Consider the following 23,576-nt stretch of genomic DNA (forward strand, 5'->3'; position numbering starts at 1 on the left):
TATATATATATATATATATAAAAATTTAAAGTTAATAGGTATTCATGTCCTCGTGTAAGCATGTGGCTCCGCCATTCAATGACTCTTGTTCTTATTCCTTTTTAGAAAAAAAAATTATAACAACTTTGTCTCATCAACAAAGATTAAAATATTAGTTTTTGTAAATTTCTTTGATAAATTCATCCTTAAAGACTTGGTAATTATAAAAAAATATTATGTGAAAAAATGGTCAAATATAAAATACAATTAGAATTTTTATCATGAAATCATTAATTACTAATCTAGTTTGGTCAACAATCACATTTCTCAGGTCAATAATTTTTAAATTATCCAAATATTCTCTCACACTAAAAACAAACTGTTACAATTGAAGTGAAGTTAAATTAAGGTTAAGATGATCATTTTCTTTTATTCGTCTTCTCCAACATCATTTAATTTTTTGTTTTTTCTTACTATTAGAGAACTTGTTTGTATCGTGTGCCTTCTTTTTCTTCTTTATCTCGTTTATATCAACTTCTGATTATTCCTTCTAAGTTCGTTCTTCTCCTTTAGTTTGTATCACTCAATGGAATTTGAAGGGATGTAGATAATTTCGATCGGTTCAAGTGCTCCGATTATCGTCGACGATGAAGCCAATTCAGTTTCAGCTATTTTCAATGATAACAAGGTGGAGATAGTTGTTCCTTTCTAGAAGACAGCAGGTGGAAGCGGCGGTGACGGTGTCTATGAGATGAAAGTGAGGGTTGAGGTTCCTATTCCAAGGAACTGGTTGATTCCGTGGCTAGATTGACTGGTCATGCTCAGTTTTTCGTTCAAAACCACCAAAATTTCAAGGAGAGTGGGATGTGGGTGAAGTTTATGGTGTTTAAGGATGGAATGTGGGTGGATTTTGAGAAAAATGCCATGGATGTGATGGTTTCAGATTTTGTGCGTGGCGAGGCTATCATCGAAATGGAAATGGAAGGGTGTAAATTGATTTTTTAGTTTTGTGAAATAATATAAATCAATTTGAAAAGTGGGAACGAAGTTGTCCATCGCTTGGATTGATGTTGATGGTAAGGATTTTTACCCTAAGGTCGAGGTAAATGTTGATGAAAAGTTAGTATTAAACTTGAGATAAGAATAATTGAGAGGAACTCTGTATCATAAAAATTTATTTCCCTACTTATCCTTCATGTGAACAATTTGTATTAGAAGTTAACATTAAAATAATGATCTTGAAACCAGATTCACCACCTGTATGTAATAAGTCATTGAATAACCAAAGTTAAAAAGGGGAAATCAAAACTTACCAGATAGGAGATATACAAACTTTGGAACTCTATGTTTTTTGGTCGGGGAGTGAACTCTGTAGATTTATTAGAATCAATGCACTATGAGCAAGAGTACCACCATTCAATCGACTTGTATTTGCACTTGATTGTTCCATTTCTCTGGTGACACTTATAAGTAATTGAAAGGAATGAATAACAAAAATGAGCAATTCTTACATGACATATGAAAATTAAACTTATAGTTGACTATAAACAAGAGTAGAATGTGGGTGTTCATATTGCTACACCATACCAGACACAATTTTGAATTGATTAAGTCATCAACTCCAGTATCAAAATTCACACTTGACGAAAATAGCTATTGAGATCCTAACTCAACCTTCTCGATCTTTCCCAATATAACTCGACATAACATGATATGATTTTCATCATTTAAATCTATCTTGCACATCATTTCACTACATACATAACCAATAACAAGTACCAAAAGGAAAAAGACGAGTTAGTAAAGAGGAAGGGGGAAAGTGAGGAAAACAAAGTGGTGAGCAAAGTAGGTAGTTCATCTAGGAATGTGATAGATCAGTGTGTTGTCTTTGCGCTTACTGCATTGCTTCCACCACAGTGCCCTAGGATAGGGTCGTTAGGGAATGAGAAGCAACACTATCGAAAGATATCCTAGGCCACTTTGGTTGAAGCAATTCAATAGGTACAGAGACAACACACTGATCTATCACATTCCTAGATGAACTGTCTTCTTCCCTTACCACTTTGTTTTCCTCACTTTCCCTCTTCCTCTTTCCTTACTCGTTTGTTCATTTTTGGTACTTGTTATTGGTTGTGTGTGTAGTGAAATAATGTGCAAGATAGATGAAAATGATGAAAATCGTATCATGTTATATCGAGTTATATTGGGAAAGCATGAGAAGGTTTAGTTGTTTCCGTCAAGTGTGAATTTTGATACTGGAGTTGATGACTTAATCAATCCAAAGTTGCATGTGGTATAGCAATATGAACACCCAAAATCTACCCTTGTTTATAGTCAATTATAAATCTAATTTTCATATGTCATGTAAGTATTGATCCTTTCCGTTATTCATTCCTTTCAATTACTTTTAAATGTCACAAGAGAAAGAAACAATCAAGTGCAAATACAGGTCGACTGAATGGTGGTATTCATGCTCATTGTGCATTGGTTCAGATAAAGCTATAGAGTTCACTCCCCCCACCAAAACAGATGGAGTTCCAAAGTTTGTATAACTCCAATCATATAAGTTTGGATTTCCCTTTTTAACTTTGATTATTCAAGGATTTACTATATATAGGTGGTTGAATCTGATTTCAAGACCATTATTTTTATCTCGATTTCTAATACAATCTTTTCACACTAAGGCAAAGTAGGGAAAAAATTTCATGACCCAGTTACAATTTGTTGGTGGTGGTGATGACTTGTTGAAGTCTATTATTCAGGAAGTCCATGGCTGAGATGAGGTTCTTTTAGTGTCTAATTTTGTTCGGATGAAATTTGATGTTTTCTCGTTGATAAGTTCAACTTGTATAAAAGAAGTTATTGTAGTGATATTATTAAAAGGCTCAGGATATTTTGTGTCTTTTAATGAAGTAAAACATGTTCAAACAACTACTTGTTTAGCATGTGAAATTTTATTTGGGAATCGTCTAGCTATAATGTGCAGATACCGTCTTCTTTAAGTGAGGAGGCTTGAGTATAGCTTCACAGTAATATTACAACTTTTTTCCTGTCTTCATTCTTTATGTTCATTGGATATTATGTGGACTTTCCCGTGTTTGGATTTTAACCTTTTTATTTTTCTTATATATATATCTCTCTATATAACTGGGGGAATTCAAACATATATCTCTTCTTGTCCAAGAAGATAATCGCGATGCTTATCAGATTTAGCAATTTAAGTTGGTCGTTGACATTTCATGTTCTTCGAATGGTTTTTAATCAGGGTCTTGCTTTACTCGTACATGATGCTAATACGTAGTGTTGCATGTGAGTAGTTTCTTTTTTGTTGTTCGAAACACTCTATGTTAGTGAAGCTTGAAACATGAATTCTAGGGATGTGTCTGCTTTTGAGTTGTGACTAGGATGGTAAACTATATTAACAAATACACCCTTCAATTATGTGACCTATTTTTAGTTTTTTTCCAAAAGAATGCTCCCTCTTTAAATTTGAGAACAATTTGTGTAACTTTTTATTTTTTCTTTGATGGCAAGCTTTTACAGCCACACATACTTCAATTGTTTTGTACTTACAAAAATGTTATGGCGTGTCTAATAACACAAGTTTCAAAAGTTACTTTATTCTTAACTGTTTTCCTCTATTTTGATTATTTACTTTGTATCTTTCCACTCATTTGACATGGAAAATGATGTCCACGCTTTTGTATGCAATAATAACTTGATTCTTCTTTGACTCGAACAAACTATTCAACTCTCTACCCAAGAGTCAATGTTTTGCCAAATGGCATATACATCTTTTAAATTTAAATACATAAGTATGATGTCTATTTGGGTCATGGACCACTTTTAGACTCAAGTTGGTCTTTTAATGGGCCCAACAAGTCTTGAGTGTTGGGTCATCTAAGTCTTGGGTGTTGGGTCATCTTAGGCAAATGCACTAAATTAAGGGATTTAATTTCACTCTACGCTAGTTGACGAAGAGTGGGGTTTATTTGAAGTGGACCGGTGACTAAAGTAGACAACTTGGATTGGGGTAGTTTGCGACCGTTACCATCCAGTGACCAACTACATTCACCGAGGTACCAGAGAAACAGTTTGGTTAACGAACAACTCAAGCCCATATAATCTTCCTTTAAGTGAAAAGTAAAAAAATTCATTTGATAGAGTAAATGATATGCATGCAATGACAGTTAATATCACAACTTAAACAAATAAGACATATATAAGGCAAAATAATTCAACAAGTATTAACAAATAGTCAAAAAGATTTGATTCATTATGGTTAGAACTAATTAAATCCCCATCAAAGTCGTCATTTCTAATATGTCAAAAAAAAACCTTATTTTCAAAAATTCATTTTACTTTTTAAAGAATAATCAATTTTAAAAGAGAGTCGCCACTTAATTGTTTTTTAAGAAATAAGAAAAACTTAATAGTTCTCAAAAGATTCAATGAGACAAAATCATTTGAAGATACCAAAGGGGCTTGGCATTCAATTTACACTTCAAGAAAGTGTTAAGACACTTGAAGTGTCCGCTTACACGTGGTTGACCTACGACTTGATCAAAACATTTTGACTAACTCTAAAAAAACACTTAAAGTATATAAAGACAAATAAAAATCACTTGAAAATAAATTAACTTAAAGCACTTAAAACAATTTTGCAATTTATAAAAAATGTAAAATCTTGTTACCAAATGATCGAATAAAGAGATAATTAGATCATTTAAATTATAATAAAGATGGGTAATCTTCAAGGGAATTTTATGAAGATAATTAACATAAGAGTTAGAGTTAAAATAAAATAAATCTAATTACAATCAAATAATAAAGAGAGGGAAGAAGAATTTGGACCTTTTGGGCCTACAGCTGCAAAATAACATTGGGCCCAAAAACTACTCATTTTCTAGTCTTTGACCCAATTTTAATTTTTGTATACCGATCGTATACTATCCATATATCATTGTATATAAATCAGTTTTTAACTCATGAGACCTCAAAATTGGCTTCAGCCCTATATTAATTTTCTGATTTTTCAAATGACGAAGTTGACTTGATAATGGATCTATAACTCAACGAAATGCAAGAATTAGGTTCCATTGGACTCGACCAATATCACATGTACAGAAAAGAACTAATAGAATAAAAGGGATATAACATTGAAGTCTATCAGCAAGCAATTTATTACTACCAGTAAATAAAGGAAGATGAAAATAGAAGCTTAACTTACTCTTAAAAAAGGATAGCAACACATGTAAAGAATATATCAATTAATCTAACCACTACCAAGACAAGACGAATCTATTTCTCTGTTATGCAATAAAACACTATCCATTAGATGTAACGCAAGATGCACATCAACCGTAACTTAGAGCTTTTGAAAATATAAGAAAATAAGGACAATAAATGGCGAAGATACACCCTCACATATTATAAAGGAATACAGATTAAATGGTACACTACAAAGGCTAAAAAATAATTTGAATTTAAGCACAATTATTTAATTCAAACATCAAACTCAAATGAAAAAAAAAGAAAACTTGATCACAAGCTACTAAACTTACACTTGAACGGATCAAATGTTCACCAAGCTAGACCCATCAGATGTATATAAAAAGAATTTAAACTAAACTTGAGCATAAATAAAGTGATATATGAATACTCAAATTAAGACTCTAATGACTACATGTAGATATGAAAACTCAATAAAGAATCTGATCTCAAAAGAATGTGACAAAGTAATGACAAAAGATTCAATTCAACCAAAAAGAATTCTCAGGAACCAGACTTAACAGAAAAAAAAAAAAAATCAAGAATCAAGCATGTAAATAGATCTTTACAACTTCCAGGTTTATACTCAAGTGGCTACAAATTTCTATAAACTTAATAGGCTATCCACAAGAGATTTAGATAATAATAGTATTAAAGAGAGAATTGAACCAAGCATTAACTAAAGACTAAAGATTTAACTAAAAATGAGAGTATGATAGGAGAAAGTAAGGAAGACTAAATAAAATGTACCTCAAAACATAGTACTCTAGCAGCAAACAATGGATACAACATTCTTAATTTTAAAGTCATATCAAAAGGCACGACAAGCCATAAATCAATTCACATGAAATTTCAAAGAAAATAGTCGACGGATAGTAACAAAACAACAAACAAGATTTGCTTATTGTATTGAATGTTTAAAGAAATATTATTAAATCATTCGTGGAGAATTAAGTTGGGTTGTGTATTGCAATGGGTCGGCTTTGTATGGATATTGGATTGGGTGAGGATTGTTGGTTTATTGAGGTAAACAGGTCTTGAAAAAGAAGACAAGAATGTAGTTAATTTGACTTAAGAAAAATAATCATGTGAATTGCTATTTCGATCAAACTGAGGCAATTAGTTGTATTCGGTCAAAATAAGCTAAAAATGAATTGTTATTAATCAATTAATGAGTTTCTTAATCTTAACAATAAAACAATTAACATAATGATAAATTAGTTAATTCAATATATAGTTCATAACTTAAACTAAACTAATAAGCCAAATATTTAATTAAACAAAATCCTTTTGAGACGATTTCCGAATATTCATAAAAATACTCTAATTACATACATAACTATATAAAACATACATATTACTTAAAAATTATAATTAATATAAGGGACAAATTTATTCAAACTAACTCACAATCTATTTGAATTTTATAAAACTAATTATTTCAAATTGTTTGAAATTGATAAAGCTTGATGATTAACATATATCGTGGAGGGACAAAATTGGGCGTCAACATAGTCCATAGGAATTAAGGACCGTAGATCATAACCGTAGGATCAATCCAACAATTATTATAAGACTATTTGATTATTTTCCTATGTGCTTAAAACCTAAGTTATATCGTTTTGCTCTAATCCCTAGCCTTATATAAGTTTTTCAAGTCCTAAAACTACCCACCCTAACTTTATTCCCCTAAATTTCCAAATTCTCTTCTATGTTTTCTCCAAAATCTTCTCTTTAGACGAAGGAAGAAGAAACGAGGGTTGTTCAAGTTCAAGTCTCCTTTCTTCATCACTGCTTAGGGCTTCAATTAAGGTATCTAGGGAGTATATCAAGGGTGTAACACCTTGTGCATCGAGAAAGGATAAAGAAGGCTAACAACCAAGTCCATGAACCCAAAATGGACCATGGACCCTTTCAAGAAGCCCTAAACGATTCGTTTAGGGGTCCACAACATGTTTAGGGGAGGTATCCCAACCATCTTGGGCTTCCAGGATTTGAGTCACCTAGATAGGACCCTAGATGGACCATGGTAAGTTGTATGACCCGTTTAGGGGTCTTCACAGTCACCCGTCAATTTTTAAGTTAATATAAATCCTTAAAATATGGGAATAATTTGTTTATATATAATTTAAGGTCACTACAATCCCCTAGAACGAAGTTGAGTTGAAAGCTTTCTAATCAATTGAGTTTCAATATGAGATTTTATTTGGGTCAAATTCAAATTACCATATCTCTCGGTACATAATGAATTAGATGGTTCATGACCTATCAAATTAAAGTACTACGAGTCCTCTTTCCAACTTCACAAAGTTTACTCCATTTAGAGTTCGGAGTAAAATGTTATGCTCGTTTTAGTAAGAACCTATCAGACAGTCAAAGTTTCACAAATGACTATACGACCAATGAATTTTTTCATGGATTGTGGAGCCCTGAACAGTCCGTGAAGCTTTCCTCTAAGGGAACTTCATCAGTTTTTTGAGTTAGGGTGATTTAGTTCTTTTCCCTAAGTGTTTGGTACCTAAGCTATGTTGTTTAAGTTCTTATTTTAAGCCTAAACCACGATGTTTTACATCTAGTTAAGGGATTAGAAGGTTTTAATTAGTTCTTTTACGTTCATTAACATTTCAAGTCTTTAGAGTAAGGTTCTAAGAGGAGAATAAGCTAGGAGTTCTAAACATTCTCTAAATTTCGTCGATTTTTCCAAAAATTGGTAAATAGATTGTAGGAACTCTAGGCGTTATCCCTTCTTTGTTAAATTAATATTAGGAATAATAAGATTTACTTCGCGTGATCGTTCACACTTATGTTAATAAATAATTTAGTTATAAAAGCATCTTATGTAGATAAACTTTTCAAGCATTGAAAATGGTTGAGTGAAAGTGCAAGAGACTAAGTGTATATGTGTAACTCAAAGTACTAGTAATTCCATGGTAAAAAAATCCCTTGTAGGACACAATCTTGGTGTTTTAATAACGAATTTTACATCTTATCTAGTTTCATTTTCTTGCAATCTTCGCTATAGTTTATAGATTCCCTACAACATTATAAATTAGAATTTAGCTATAAGTATCTAATAGTTATTCCCATTGTAAAGTTCAAAACTTTTCCCATATTTCCTATGGATTTCATCAAAACCTTATTATTGTTCTTGCATGCTACCGCATTACACCATTTAAAGGTGTATCTTAAGCATATAAACAATATGATTGTTGTTGATATGATGCAATGTTGTACTATATATTTCTCATATGAGTGATTTATTTGATTTTGATTCTATTGTTTTACTGCTTAACTTGAGAGAGAGAGAGAAGGACGTAAGATACAATTGAGATCAAATAGAGTAGGATCATAAGCCTAGGAATTGGGAAACATATCTTGTGTTTAGGATAGACACATACCCTGTACACCCTACTTGATTATTAATGGAAATTGCAAAAATATTTTCTTAATTTACGTAGTCATAAGAGATATAGGCGTGAGACAAACAAAAATATGTGATTAGAGATTTGAGAGAATCATAGTCATAATATTCCCCCAGAAATTAATAACTCGATAAATATTGCAAGATAAAAGAAGGTTAATGAGCAACATGATTTCTTGATATATCATAACACTAAAAGAAGGTTCTCACCTTGTGATTAAAAAAACTCTCAACCCTTTGAAAAATATATCAGTTATAAGAAGTTCATAACTCTTTCAACAAAACACTTCTGAGTTTTATTATATCTCTATAATCATAAGTCTCAACGAGTCAAACACCTGATCATTGATACTCACTATAATTCATGTGTGATCACGTACACTCACATGTATATTGGATTGAACAAGCGTCATAGTCAAAGTATTATCAGAGTTGAGACACTTTGTTCGCCAAAGAAGTTGCACCATGAAAAGGACTCTGTAACAGGATGAATATGTTTGCTCAAAAATCATATCCATTTCTCAAGTATCAACCTGAGACATTTGCAAAATACTATATGAACATATGATAACTATTAAAATAAGGAGTTAATTTTTCACATATTCAGAATTAGCAGCGAAAATATCATAGTACAATAATTGTTGCAACAACAACTTACTAGTAAAAAAGGAAACATTTCAACATCAAACACAAGACACACAATTGTTATTCCTAGAACAAAAGAGAGCTCTTTTTAGAGTCGCCAACAAATGGTGATTCCATCACCTATAGGGACTTGGGAAATTTGAACACGAGTATCCGCAGCTAAAAATTTATTAAATTCAATGATGTGTTGCCTATTTGGCTTCATTGTTTCCTTAACACACTCCTCTGGCATAGCAACTGTCCCAAACCATAGTGTATTGTCATATACTATAATACCTCCCACTTTCACCAATTCTAACATTCTCTCATGGTACTTTTGATAGCTAACTTTGTCTGTGTCGATGAAAGCAAAATCGGAACTTCCTCTATTGTCATTCTGGAATAGAATAAGTAGTTTCATTTAATCAAGTAACTGGATGCAAAAGATTTTAAAGTAACTTTACTTTTACTAACCTCATTCAAGAGTTCATCAAGGGCTGATAATGCCGAGGATTGAATAAAATTAATTTTATGCTCAATGTTAGCCTTTTTAATAATTGGCAATCCCATCTCGTATGCATCTCGATCAAGGTCTATAGCTATAATCTGCATAATATTTGCACACATAGATCAATGATGTTCTACACATGAAGAGAATATATTATACATTAAACCAATTTTAGTTGTATAAAATTGTGATGCACTAGCCTTGCCATCATCAGGAATTGTAAGGGCAGTAAGGACTAAGGAATATCCAGTGAACACTCCAATTTTAATCGTCTTTTTGGCATTTGTTAGTTTCAACAACAATGCAATTAGTTGACCAGCTTCTGGTGCAGTTGCCATTAAACACCTGTAAAAATATAATTCAAGCTAAGCTGATTGACTTTTTAAAACACATTATTGTCGGTGTATATGCATTTTATTATCAAAACAAAATATTAAGTGGATAAGTTAGCGTGTATAAATTGTGATAGAAGATGACTATTGACTTTTGTAAATTGTATGATCATTAGTTTCTTGTAACTCATGTAACATCTACTACCCACATTATTAGCCCTCATTCTACCCATTGATTACACCAACATCAAACCCAACTTGTCCAACCCAACCCATTTAGATTTGGGTTAGTTATTGATTCAAAATTTGTTAGCTCAATCCATTAAAAAATTGGATTGATATGTAATCCAAATTGATTTTTGAGAAATTTTGTCAAAATATTTTTTCATTTTATATGATATATATAGTTACTATAAAGAAAAAAAATTATTAGGTACAAAAAGTTTATAAATAACAAAATAAAGTTATTAAAACTTAGTAAAAATTGGACGGATGAGTTATGACCTGTTACTTATAACTTGTAACCTAATCAGTTTTGAGCCAACCTATTTTCACCAAAACAAATTTGAACCGAACTGAATCTTTACCCGTATATTGTACTGACCCATTTTGATCGGCCCAACTGCCGCCCTACTAATTACTACTCCTTCTGTTTAAAAGCAATGACCTAGTTTAACTTGGAACTGAGACTAAAAAAAGAAGAAAAAGCTTCTTAATCTTATGGTTCTAAATTATAGTTATGACATATGTTTATAAATACTCTTTAATCTTGTAACCTTAGACATGTCATATTGAAAATTGAAGTTAAAATGTTGTTAAAAAAGGAAAGATATCATTTTTTTTAAAGCAGACTAAAAAAATTAAGTCATTCTTCATATTACTCCTTTTGTTAGTAATTTTATTTTAAAAAAAAATATGATGAGTCAATGGAAAGCATGAGGTGTTATGTTGGGTTGGAAAATGAAAATTTACTGAGGTCACGTGAAAAATGTATTGGCCAATGTAATTTATATTTAGAGAAGGTTTAGCAATTTAGGTTTTTGATTTAATTAAAAACTAGTTTGAGGGTTTACACAAAAAAAAATGTTGTATAGTGATGGGCGAAAGTAAAATATTTTTATTTTGCAGTATTGAAGTTTATGGGTAAAACGTGATTAACAAGTATAAATTAATACTAAAATATTACCTTGGATGATTTGAAGTTATAAGTCTAATCTCCTTAAGAAGCTCTGTCTCTCGCGGGTACACAACAGTCTCCAGCATGTACTTGCAGAAGTTAAAACATATAAGAATGATAAATTTAACTTAAAAAATACACAAAAGAACGAATAAAAATAAGGTGGAAAATGTATGATTGAGGTTTAAATGAAATTGAATTTTGTACCTCTTGCAATTCTGGACTATGCAACAATCCTTTGGAAATTGAGTTGGAGAGCGACACCATTTCTTATACAACAACACTTGATGTTTTTCTTTACAAAATAGAAAGGATATGTTTTTCTTTCAATAAAATAGAGTAGAAGCTGCAAAACCAAGAATCACAAGTTATATTAGCAATTGTTTCAAATAATTATTTTTTTCTCTCGATATCTCCAAAGTTTTGATCACGCTTTATCTTCCATTCAAACTTTTATTATTACTGAGACAAAGAGACAAAGTTTGTTTCAGTTTTTTTGTTTTCTAATTGCACGTGTTAGACTTGAACAGTGATAAATTATAATCTTCTTTTCTTTTCTTTTTTGAAAGATAAATATGCGTATAAAACAAACTTAGGATTTATTTTTTTTATTTCATGTTCAAACAATTGACTGTCTAGGCTTATATATAAATTACTACTCTCTCCGTTTCAAAAAGGATACTTAGTTTGACTTTGAACGGAATTTAAGAAAAAAACACTTTTTAATCTTGTGGTTCTAAATTAAAGTCATGTCAAATGTATCAAATGTTTTTTAATCTTGTGGTCTAAAACATGTCACGTGGAAAGTTAAAGTGTTACCGAAAAAGGAAATGGATCATTCTTTTTTAAACAAACTAAAAAGGAAATAGGAACATTATTTTTGAAACGGAAGAAAGTATCTTTTATTAGTTTAATAGAACATACATATCTCTTTTTAGCACACTTTATATAGACAATCATTTAATATTGATAAAAATGAAAAAGATTATTAATTAAAGTAAAATATTGAAATAATTATATTTCTCTAAAAAATATGAAATAAAATATAAAATATTTTTCTTACCCCACTCCACGATTTTCTCTAACGGTAAACCCCCTCCCTTCCTTCCAACTTTTTAGCTTTTTCAAAAAAATTCTTTCATAAACTTTTTTTTATATATAATTTTTTTTAGAAATAATCTCACTTAATCTCTCCATTATAATTTAGATATTTTTTTGACTTTTTTTTTTTAAAAAAAAAAATTATGCTGCACCGCACATAACCCTCTGCTTCCAAATTTAGTTAATTATTGGTGGATTCCTAAAGTTTTAAGCAAAATTATAGAGATTGTTGGTAAACATATTAAAAATGCAAGTGTCTTTTTGGCTAATGATATTTTATTTACTTTTCTAAATACTTTTACTCTTTTAACTTTAATATTTTTTTAATTTAAAAAAGTTAAATAGTCTTAAAATTAAAAAATATTATAGTTCTTTTAATTTTTGATCAAATTTTCTAATAATTTAGAACATTAAATATTTCCTCAATTTTGATGGCATATATTTGACCGCAATAGCAATAGCAATAGCCACTTAACTCACCTAGAATTTGCATCTGGCATTGTCATTAATGACATCCTTATTGGCAGTATAACTTGTCCATAAATTTGACAAATACTAATATTAAGAACTATTGTGCTTCATTGAGATCACAATAAATAAAATACTACTATTACTATCTTACTGTTAACAATAAAAAGGTAAAAATTACACCATCTCATTTTAAACATTAACCATGTTTTGAGTCTAACAATCAATTTATCAAATATGTATAAATATAAATAACAATTAACTTATAATAACAATATATTTTGAATTCTTGAATATAAAAAAGTCTTTCATATATCAGATCTCTAAAGATCATAAAGTAGGATCGAGATGAAAAATAAGTATTTTTAGTATCACTATTGATATTCAAAAAGATCATGGATATCTTTATTTAAAAATGAAGCGAGTTCCAAACAATCATTTTTATATCTCCAATGCTTTAATTAATTATCTTCAACAACTTGTATGGTTTCCTGATTGAGTGAGTGAGAGAGAAAGGGGGAGTGACAAAGTTTGTTTCAGCTTTTTTGAGGCCTTCTGTTTTATGCTTAAACGTGTTAGGACCTAGGAGTGAGTAATTATAATGTTCTTTTACTTTTACTTTTTTTGGAAGAGTATTTTAATTTACACCACCAAGGTTTATGGAAGTTGTCCCTTCCGCCACACATACTGCATAATAAATTATATATTATTATAAAATGGGAAGCTCCTAACTTAAAAGTTGAATTATCATTTTGTTCTTATTTTATTTCTAGAGTTATTTAAATATTAATATATAATTAATTCTACATTAAATAATCATATTTAAAAACATGCATCTAGACACAAAATAATTTCAATACTAAGTATTCCCTCCGTCAGGAATTGTTTGTCATGTTGCGTTTATCAAAAGTCAATTTGACTAATTTTCAATGGTAAATTAGATCATATTAATTTGATATTTTAAACAAAAAAATTAGATATTCTAAAACTACATGAAAAGTACTATAAATTATAATTTTTTGAATATTAATATGATAAAAAATACATCTTAAAATGTTAGTCAAAATTTTTATAGTTTGACTCTAAAAATAGAAACCATGACAAACAATTCCGGACGGAGAGAGTAATAATTATATTATATTATACTAAATACTAAAAATAAGAAGGTGTAAAGTCAAACTTTGAAAGACAAAAATATTTCATAGAAAACTGTTAGAAATTATTTCATAGTTTTGTAAAACTTAAGAGCAAAAGAAGAAGAGAAAAAGAATATAAGACAATAGAGGAACAATATACGCTTTCTTACTTTCTTTCTTTCAAGTGTATCAACATTGTTCTCAACACCACTATTTATAGGATTACATTGAGGAATACCAAAGGGTGTCCTAAACATTACATTAAACCTTGATAATTGCTATCCATTATGGAGGAAATAAAGTTAGGAGTTATGCTCATCCATTTGACCACCTTACCAACAACATTACTACAAATAAAGGATGAAATTACCCTAGTAGTTATGGTCATCCATTTGGCCACATTATCAAATATTACTACTCACAAAGAAGGAAACTAACCAAGGAGTTATAGTCATCCATTAATCCACAAAAATGATTTACAACACTCCCCCTTGAATGACCATTGATAGATAATATGCCTCGTCCCTTACTAAGAAAAAAACCTTGTGGAAAAAAATCTTAGTGAAGAACAAAAGAGTACACATATCTTGTTATACTCTTTATTTGATGCCTCGTTAAAAACCTTGCCAGGAAAATCCATTGGGATAAAACCTAGGCCAAGGGAAAAAGAGTGCAGTGCGTAGTTTATTCCTACTGTTGCAAACATCATTTAATTTCTTAGAGACGACACATTCCAATCTTGGATACCAACTTTTCAAATATTGAGGTTTGTAATGCTTTAGTGAACAGATCCGCTAAATTATCAACTGAGCGAATTTGTTGAACATTTATTTCACCTTTCTTTTCAAGATCATGAGTGAAAAAGAATTTTGGTGAAATGTGTTTTGTTCTATCTCCTTTAATGTATTCTCCCTTTAGCTGAGCTATACATGCAGCATTGTCTTCGTACAATGCAATTGGAATATCCTTTTTCAAAGGAAAACCACACATTTCTTGAATATGTTGAGTTATTGATCTCAACCAAACACACTCCCGACTTGTTTCATGGATGACTATTATTTCGGCATGATTTGAAGAAGTAGCAGCTAATGTTTGCTTTATTGAACATCAAGATATAGTTGTGCCTCAATATGTAAATAAATAGTCTGTCTGAGATCGAGCTTTATGTGGATCAGAAAAATATCCAGCATATATGCATAACCAATCATTTCTGACTTGGATTCATTAGAATAAAATAATCTCATATCAATGGTTCCTTGAAGATATCTGAGTACATGTTTTACTCCATTCCAATGTCTCTTTGTAGGGGCCAAGCTGAATCTTGCCAACAAACTTATTGCTAAATAAATATTTGGTCGAGTATTATTAGCAAGATACATTAGTGTCTCAATAGCACTAAGATATGGAGTTTCATCACCAAGAAGCTCTTCATCATTTTCTCGAGGTTGAAATGGATCCTTATGTATGTCAAGCGATCTCACAACCATCGGGGTATTCAATAGATGTGATTTATCCATGTAAAATCCCTTTAAAACCTATTATGTGTATGTATTTTGATGGACTTCATTTTTCAAATGCTCAATCTGTAGGCCAAGATAAAATTTTGTCTTGCCAAGATCTTTCATTTCAAATTCTTTCGTTAAACACTCAACAACTTTTGAAATCTCATTAGGAGTGTCAATGATATTTAAATCATCAACATACACAGCTATTATAACAAAATCAGATCCAGACCTTTTTATAAAAACACAAGGACAAAAAGTAAATAAATTCTACCTATCATAATAGCATCCATGGGTGAAATGAAATTAAACAATTATAATCAACACCCACTTTAGATTCAACTTTCAATTGTCAAACTAAAAGAGTAAAATTGAGAAACCCAGAACTAGAGATGTTCTTCACAAAATGCAATGTCTCATACACTCAGAACTTCATAAACGAATTGTAAACTCCCCACTGTGACCCCACCACCACCACCACCACCCATTTTCTCTCTCTATTGGGCTATTTATAGTCTTTTTAAAATTTGGCCGAAAATTCACTTAATGGCCGACTCAGCGATGTTAATCGGGCTCAACTTTCATGACACGCAGATCCTCATTTGTTCTTTGACTTGCCTTTTTTTTTTTTGCTTTAGATTTCAGGTGTTTAAATTTCAGTTGGAGATCTTGTTTGAGTTTTCACATTCCGTGGACCACCGAGTACCACCTTAGTTCGTCTTTGAAGCCTTCATATTTTATCCATGTTCTGTCACCTTTGACAATGGTCATTTAGTTCTCTTATTACAATCGGTAAGTCGCCATTTCATTATTTAGTTCGCCAATCTCCATTGACATTTTCAACTGTGAGCATTGTCAATATAGGTGAGGTCATGCTAGTTGGGCGATCCACCTTTTTGGTTAGATGACTCCCAATGTGGAGTATACACTTTTTTCAATGTTTTTTTTTATCTTTCTTCAAAGTATTCATCCTCACATTTTTCTTTAGTTTTCATACTTGTAAATCATCAAAATATGGTATAATTAGGCATTAGTGACATCAATTTTTGAACTAAAAAGACCTCAAATGAGTGTAAATTTATCACTCGTCAGTTAACTTACCTACTACTGAATTATAATAAGTGACATTATGACTCAAGAAATCAGGTCATGATAATCTTTTAATCTCAATGTGATTCTTCTAGAGATGTCTCGCCAGACCAAATCAAACATGATCTCTTGAAAGTATACCAAGATAGCAAACATCAAATTGAATCTCAAGACACCGATTAAATCTATAAAAGTCAAATATATAAAGTTACTTATATTTTTTATGGTTTCACACGATAGCAAGTAGAGATTAAATTTGTATCGCTATTATGGGTCATCTTATGCATATATGGTATGAAATATATACTACAATACAGACTCCTTTCCCATGAAGAGTATGTCTTTATATATTAAATATTGAGCAGATGATAGTTCCAACAACTCATGTTAAACTTTGAGCTTATCAATCTACTCAATCATTTTATTCTTTAGAATTCACATCTTGCATTAGAAATAGACTATTCATTTTCATCACATATGATTAAATAAAAACTAACAAACGACATTTTCATTACAAACTTTCAACTCTCTTTTATCATCACTTTTGACAATAATTAGTCAATGAGTATCTCATTTCTACTTTCACTTAGTTAATAAATGTGATTGCCTGTGCGAATAGACCAATTTTTTTTGTCTATTCGAGATATTTTTAATTCTATAAAAGTTATGTACACTCGATTTTGAGGTAGATATTAGGTAAATGTTAGTATAAATTGTATGTGATTTAGTATTTGGATATTACGGGTTTAGAATCCTTTCACTACTTCCATTTCTATTGCTCTCGTAAACACTTTCGTGCAAATCTTGGGTGCAGGACCCCCAATTTAGGTTAGTAGACCTTGCTCATAGCGTAGTTGGTGAACTTATCCTCGTTAGGATTGATACTTCATACCTTTGTTTAGTTTGTGACTTAGATGGTTTAAAATGCATTTTAGTCATCCTTTTAGTTATTTGTTGCTCCCTATATTGTGTGTTACAATTTTTGGTACCTTCTATTAGAGCTTGAGCTTTAGTTGCTTGTCATAGTCGTAGGTTGACATTAATTGAACTTAGTTATCGTTGGATAGTATGTTTTGAGATAAGACTTCGATCCTAGAAGTGTTCCCTGTTGAATTGTTTGAACTCATCATTCTTTCCTTTGTTTCAAAAAAAAAATGACCAACTTTTCTTTTTAGTTTCTTTCAAAAGAATGATCTCTTTATTTTTTTTCACAGAAATTTTTAATTTAAACTTTCCTTGTGACATAATTTTTTTTTTAATTTAAAGAATGCTCAACGACCCGTTTTTTCATTAATGAAAAATCAGAAAGTCTAAAGAACATAACAAAAGAAGAAAATAAAACAAAAAGAAAAATGGAAAGAATAAGAGAAGAGACCAAGAATTTAGAACTATAAAATTATATTTTTTTTATTTTCTCAAATTTCGTGTCAAATTAAATTAAACATAATTTTTTAATCGAAAGGAGTATTATTTTATGAATTGAAAGATATTTAAGTCATAAAGAGTAAATCCATTGAAAATAAAGTAAAATAAAATAAAGTAGCGTAGGAAAAAAATGTGGAGCGAGAAGGAAGGAACAAAAATAGAGAAGATAGAGAGAGAAAAGATTGAGGGGAAAAAAATAAGAGAAGAGAGAATCGCTTGATATAAAAGCCATTGAAGCTCAATGGCCTCCTCTTCTTTCTTCTTCAACATATTTTCATCTATATATTGTTATAGAGAGAGAGAAGGGAGAGGCTTTTTGGTTACCTGTACACTCAGATAACCAAAAGCCATGTCTGATTCAAGCAGTGATTCCATTTCCCTCGACGTTGACACAATCTATCTTGGTGGAAAGGTTCAATTTTTTCTCTTCTTTCTATAAAATGCTTTTGGTCAATGTAATTTATTTTTGAAAAATACCACCCAAAATATTTGGTTTGGTTTAATTGAAGATGAATGTAGAAAGGAAATATGAATGGCGTTTGCATGCGTAAATTCATTAGGAGGTGAAAATCGTTTTCTTCCCCTTTACTTTATCTTTTTTAATGTCATTTAGGGTCATATCCTCTTTGTTGTCTTAAATGTTGTTATAACTCATCCTGCACATGTTATTTGGATTGTCCAAAGGAAAATATTTTATTTATAAAGTACTTGATTTTATGTATTTTGTACATATTTTTAGTATATTGAAAACAAACAGTTACATCTCTATTTATAAAAGTAAAAATTAAATTAAACTACATTAAGGAACCACTTTAACTACCAAATCCTAAATAAACATAAATATGATTCCTATTCGAATTATTATTTCCTAACAGTTAGAGGCATAAGGATTAGTAGGATAACTTTTTTAGTGAGGGAATTTAGGTGTAAAATGTTGATGAGGAAGAGAAAATTCTATTTGAGGCAGGATGAGCTTTAGAGAGAGAACAATATCTAAAAATAAGATCTTGTTTTGGATGAACTACTTTCTGTCTAGTTGATGATGTTAGTTTACTATTTGCATTTATGTTTTACTTGAATAGTCATTCTATTTACTGGTTTGTCTAATTTCCATGGATGAGATACTTTTTACATGATAAAACTTGTATCTTCTCATCAACTAAAATGATGCAAATGACCATTTTCAGGAGCATATTGTACGTACTCGATGTGGTTCTGTGTCGGTTATAGTTTATGGGGACCAAGAGAAGCCGGCACTGATCACTTACCCTGATCTCGCACTAAATCGTTAGTGATAGATTTGTAACCTCTAGTTTCATATATCCTTCTTTTCGGATTTTCTATCCATGTACTCTTTGATAGCCTTATGTTATATGTTGACGTGTATTTTTATGCTATATTTTTCTCATTTGTCATTGCAGATTTGTCATGTTTCCAAGGTCTCTTCTTCTGTCCAGAAGCAGCTTCTTTGCTGCTCCACAATTTTTGCATTTACCACATTAATCCTCCTGGGCATGAGGTCTGTGAACTGGCCAAGTTTTATTTCATGAAGTCATATTAAGTTTTCTTCTATTTGTCGTCAAACTGTCTTTTAATAAATTCAATTACTTACATATTTGTCTTGTTGGAATTCCACAAGAGCTCTTGCAGTTGGGAGCTGCAGCAATTTGTTCAGAGAGTCCTGTACCATCAGTTGATGATTTAACAGACCAGATAGTTGAGGTTCTTAATTATTTTGGGTAATCACTTTATTTTTGTTTGTCTAAATGTTATGTTGAGGAGTTCTTTCTTACTACTGATAGTTGAGATTCTTGCTATTTTTAGGCTTGGAGCAGTGATGTGTATGGGAGTAATTGCTGGTGCTTACATACTCACCTTATTTGCCGTATGTCTTCTCGTATACTACTTTAGATTTGTAGTATGTGGTTGAGCTTCACTAACACGGCTCACATGTCACAGATAAAGCATAAGGAACGCGTTCTTGGTTTGATTCTTGTTTCCCCTTTATGCAGAGCACCCTCTTGGACTGAATGGTTTTACAATAAGGTATCATTTTGTATCATCTACTTGCCTTTATGTCGTGAGAAGAAAATCCATTTTATGAAAGAGGAGATTATTGTTAATATAGGTCATGTCAAATTTACTATACTTCTATGGGATGTGTGGTGTTCTCGAAGAGTTTCTGCTGCACCGCTACTTCAGCAAGGTACCCTACTTGCATTCCCTAGTGTTTTTACTTTGAGATTTTGGCATGTCTTTTTTACCCCTACCGATTGGATTGAATAAGACGGTGATTTCAATTGGATCAGGAAGTTCGTGGATCTGCAGATGTTCCAGAATCAGATATAGCTCAAGCATGCAGAAGGGTAAATACCTCCACTGTGTTAGTATATGATCAATTGTGCAATTTTATTCTTATTCTTCAACTACATGCTGTTTTGAGCATATTCTCTTCTTTCTGGCTTCCTTTGACGTTGCAGTTGCTAGATGAGAGGCAGAAGATGAATGTTTGGCGATTTCTTCAAGCCGTTGATGGGTAGGAAACTAGACATTACTGCTTAAAAATTTGTATCGATTTTATCATTTGCATACTTGTCAACACCTCTCTAAGCTTGCTTTTATTAATGAGCAGGAGACCTGATATCACAGATGGATTAAAAACACTCAAATGTCGAACCCTCATATTTGTGGGGGATGATTCTCCTTTCCATTCAGAGGCTCTCCATATGACTTCTAAATTAGATCGAAGATTAAGCGCCCTAGTTGAGGTGCACCATCAATTTTATTTTTAATGACACCCCATATCAATTTATTGTGAACATGTCCCTTGTGTAGTTAAATATTTACTGATATTTAGCTAGGCTAGATACTATTTACATATCACTCAACCAACCAACTGTGCCTCTCCGAAATCAGTTTGGGTCAGTTATATTACTATAGATCTAATCAATACAAAATTTGACTATTAAAGCAAATTAGGTGCCTTCAAATCTTACTCATGTGTTCACACTACGCAGATAACTAGTTTTAAGTGCCTAACGGATCATTTACTGTTCTTGATGTTGTAAATGCAACAGAATATAGGGAATAAAGAATGAGTATGATTGCAGGTACAAGCGTGTGGATCTATGGTGACAGAAGAACAGCCACATGCTATGTTAATACCAATGGAGTTTTTCCTCATGGGGTATGGACTATACAGACCAAATCAGTTCAATGGCAGCCCTAGAAGTCCTCTCAGTCCATCTTGCATCGCTCCTGAACTTCTTTCTCCAGAAAGCATGGGCTTAAAACTAAAACCTATTAAGACTCGGATTGCATCGAAGATGCATGGCGCATAAAAAATAAATACTGAATTCTATTTAAACCTTGTAAAAGTTTCAAATCCCTATACTTTTCATTTCTGGTTAGTTTTTGGGGGGATATTTAAGGGTCAAAAGGAGGGTAGATATGGATTGTAGATAGGAAACTGAAATTCTTTAATGGACATAGGGAGGGAAATATTGTTATTCATTCATTGTAGGCAGAAAGGGTCATAAAACAATATTGCTATTCTGATTTCTTTTCTTGATAAAAAATATATTGATATTCTGAGTTGTACTTGCAAATCATAAAGGAGGCATTTGTGCATGATTATGATGAATGATGAGTAATAAGACAACAAATGAGGTGGTGATTAATATTTCAGAAAATATATTTGGCAAACATTATTTTGGCATGAAATGGTGCGAGCAACAAATTTGAGATAATCTGAGGTATTTTTGTAATTTTTTTTGAAAAACTAAAGGTGATTGGGTAAGTTCATTAATTTATTATACACATTACTCTCAAAAGTAAAAATCACTACCCTTTAAAAGTAAAACCACTTATATTGTGTCATGTGAAAAGTGTTAGGTTCGATTTTAGAAAATGACCCAAATAATTTATCTCTCTTCTTTAAACGTTTCTGTTTCTCTTTCTTACTTTTTTTTCCCTTTCTTTCTCATTGACTTTTCTTTTCAAATTAATATTTCAAATTTCTCTACTTCCATACTTATATAATTTGATGGAAAATATGAATTTATGAAATCCAAAAAGAAAATATTCATTCTATTTCTAACAATTTAATATTATTTTTTCATCTTAAAATTAATTATTTATATTACTAAAAATAGTTAGATAAAATTATTTATTAATTTACAAAATATAATTAATTACAATTTTTTTCCTTTTGTAAGTGTAAATAAAAATTTATAAATTTTAAAAAAATAAATGTAAATTAGTAAAACTAGCATTTTATTTATGATTTCTTACGAAATTTGTAATTAAAAAAAAGCATAAAGTTTGATACTAATTTCAAAGAAAATATAGCGGAAAAAACATCAATGTTCTTGACAAACAATTACATAAGTTTTGATATTAATTTCATGAAATCAAAAAAAAGGGCAAGCATCCACAAATACTTATATAAATACATATTCTTTCCGTTAATTTATACGATATTTTTATTCTTGAAATTCAAGCTAGGTGAAATTTTTCATCATTTTAACTTATTTTTTATTTTTCTTGCTATTTAATTTTTGTGGACTTCTAAAAAATATACAATACTATAAAATTTTGATAAGATACATCTATATAGGATCTTTAAAAAAAATAAAAAAAATTACGCATTATCTAATAACTTAATCATTTTAAGAAATATGATAAATTATTTTCAACGATTTTATTATTTTCTTACAATATTAAAGATTTACCAATGATATATTAAGATGTCTTGTTAATATTTGGTTTAATTAAAACTAATCAATTAAATTACGAGTCATATCAACAAGAAAAACACTATCAGCATTATCAAAATAAAATTATAAATTAAACTAGAAAGTAAATGCAATAAAATTTGATTGTTGTAAAGAGAAACACATGAATACTAATCAAGAGAATAATTTTTTTTTCAATTTTGAAGAAGGTTATACATAAAATCATTACGGACCATTAATTAATACAATAATAGAATAAAAAATTTTATCCTAAAAAGTTAATGTCTAATCTTTTATCAATGAACAACAAATTATGATATTCATGATCAAATTATAATTGTGTAATTCAATTAGTTATGATACATGTTAATCTATGATCAATTTACCTTCACATTTTAAGGGTTATTAAACTATATTTATTGATAATATCTCATTTTAAATTTCGCTGTGATATTCACTAAACAATTGATATAAAAGACTAAATAAATTTTCTTTCGTAGTTTTGACCGAATGCTATTGTAGTGCAAATGATTAAAGTTTAAACGAATAGTCAATAGGTCACGAGTTCGAATCTAGATTAGGTCCCAATTTTAAGTATATATTTTGTTTAATTAGACTCTTTGAAGATTTTAAGATTGTAACGACCTGTTTAGTCGTTTTGAGCTGCAGATTTTATTTCTGGAAAAACTGGCTGAGACGACGGAACCCACGACGGACCGTCATGGGCACGACGGACCGTCGAGGGAGTCTCGTTCCAAAACACTTAGAATTCTGAAATTTGGGTACTGAAATCGACTCTCTGAACTT

The 23,576-nt window shown here is 30.7% G+C and overlaps 2 protein-coding genes and 1 pseudogene across 2 annotated transcripts; 2 read left to right on the top strand and 1 right to left on the bottom strand.

Moving 5' to 3' along the window:
- LOC107019594 overlaps positions 1-1,953 on the top strand; it is a 5,018-nt pseudogene extending 3,065 nt beyond the window's left edge.
- Positions 1,954-9,298: 7,345 nt separating this feature from the next.
- Positions 9,299-9,922, bottom strand: LOC107020068 (probable caffeoyl-CoA O-methyltransferase At4g26220). The gene is made up of 2 exons (XM_027916866.1): positions 9,770-9,922; positions 9,299-9,692 (listed from the first exon to the last, which is right to left on the bottom strand). The coding sequence occupies exons 1-2, from the start codon at positions 9,920-9,922 to the stop codon at positions 9,405-9,407; spliced, it is 441 nt and encodes a 146-aa protein (XP_027772667.1). The 3' UTR covers positions 9,299-9,404.
- Positions 9,923-18,181: 8,259 nt separating this feature from the next.
- On the top strand, positions 18,182-21,666 carry LOC107018934 (protein NDL1-like). Its single transcript, XM_015219526.2, has 11 exons — positions 18,182-18,445; positions 19,221-19,320; positions 19,455-19,552; positions 19,684-19,772; positions 19,858-19,918; positions 19,993-20,079; positions 20,162-20,239; positions 20,343-20,399; positions 20,514-20,569; positions 20,666-20,801; positions 21,144-21,666. The coding sequence occupies exons 1-11, from the start codon at positions 18,383-18,385 to the stop codon at positions 21,372-21,374; spliced, it is 1,056 nt and encodes a 351-aa protein (XP_015075012.1). The 5' UTR covers positions 18,182-18,382; the 3' UTR covers positions 21,375-21,666.
- Positions 21,667-23,576: the final 1,910 nt, after the last annotated feature.

Source organism: Solanum pennellii, chromosome 5, assembly GCF_001406875.1.
Source record: "Solanum pennellii chromosome 5, SPENNV200".
Classification (NCBI taxonomy): domain Eukaryota; kingdom Viridiplantae; phylum Streptophyta; class Magnoliopsida; order Solanales; family Solanaceae; genus Solanum; species Solanum pennellii.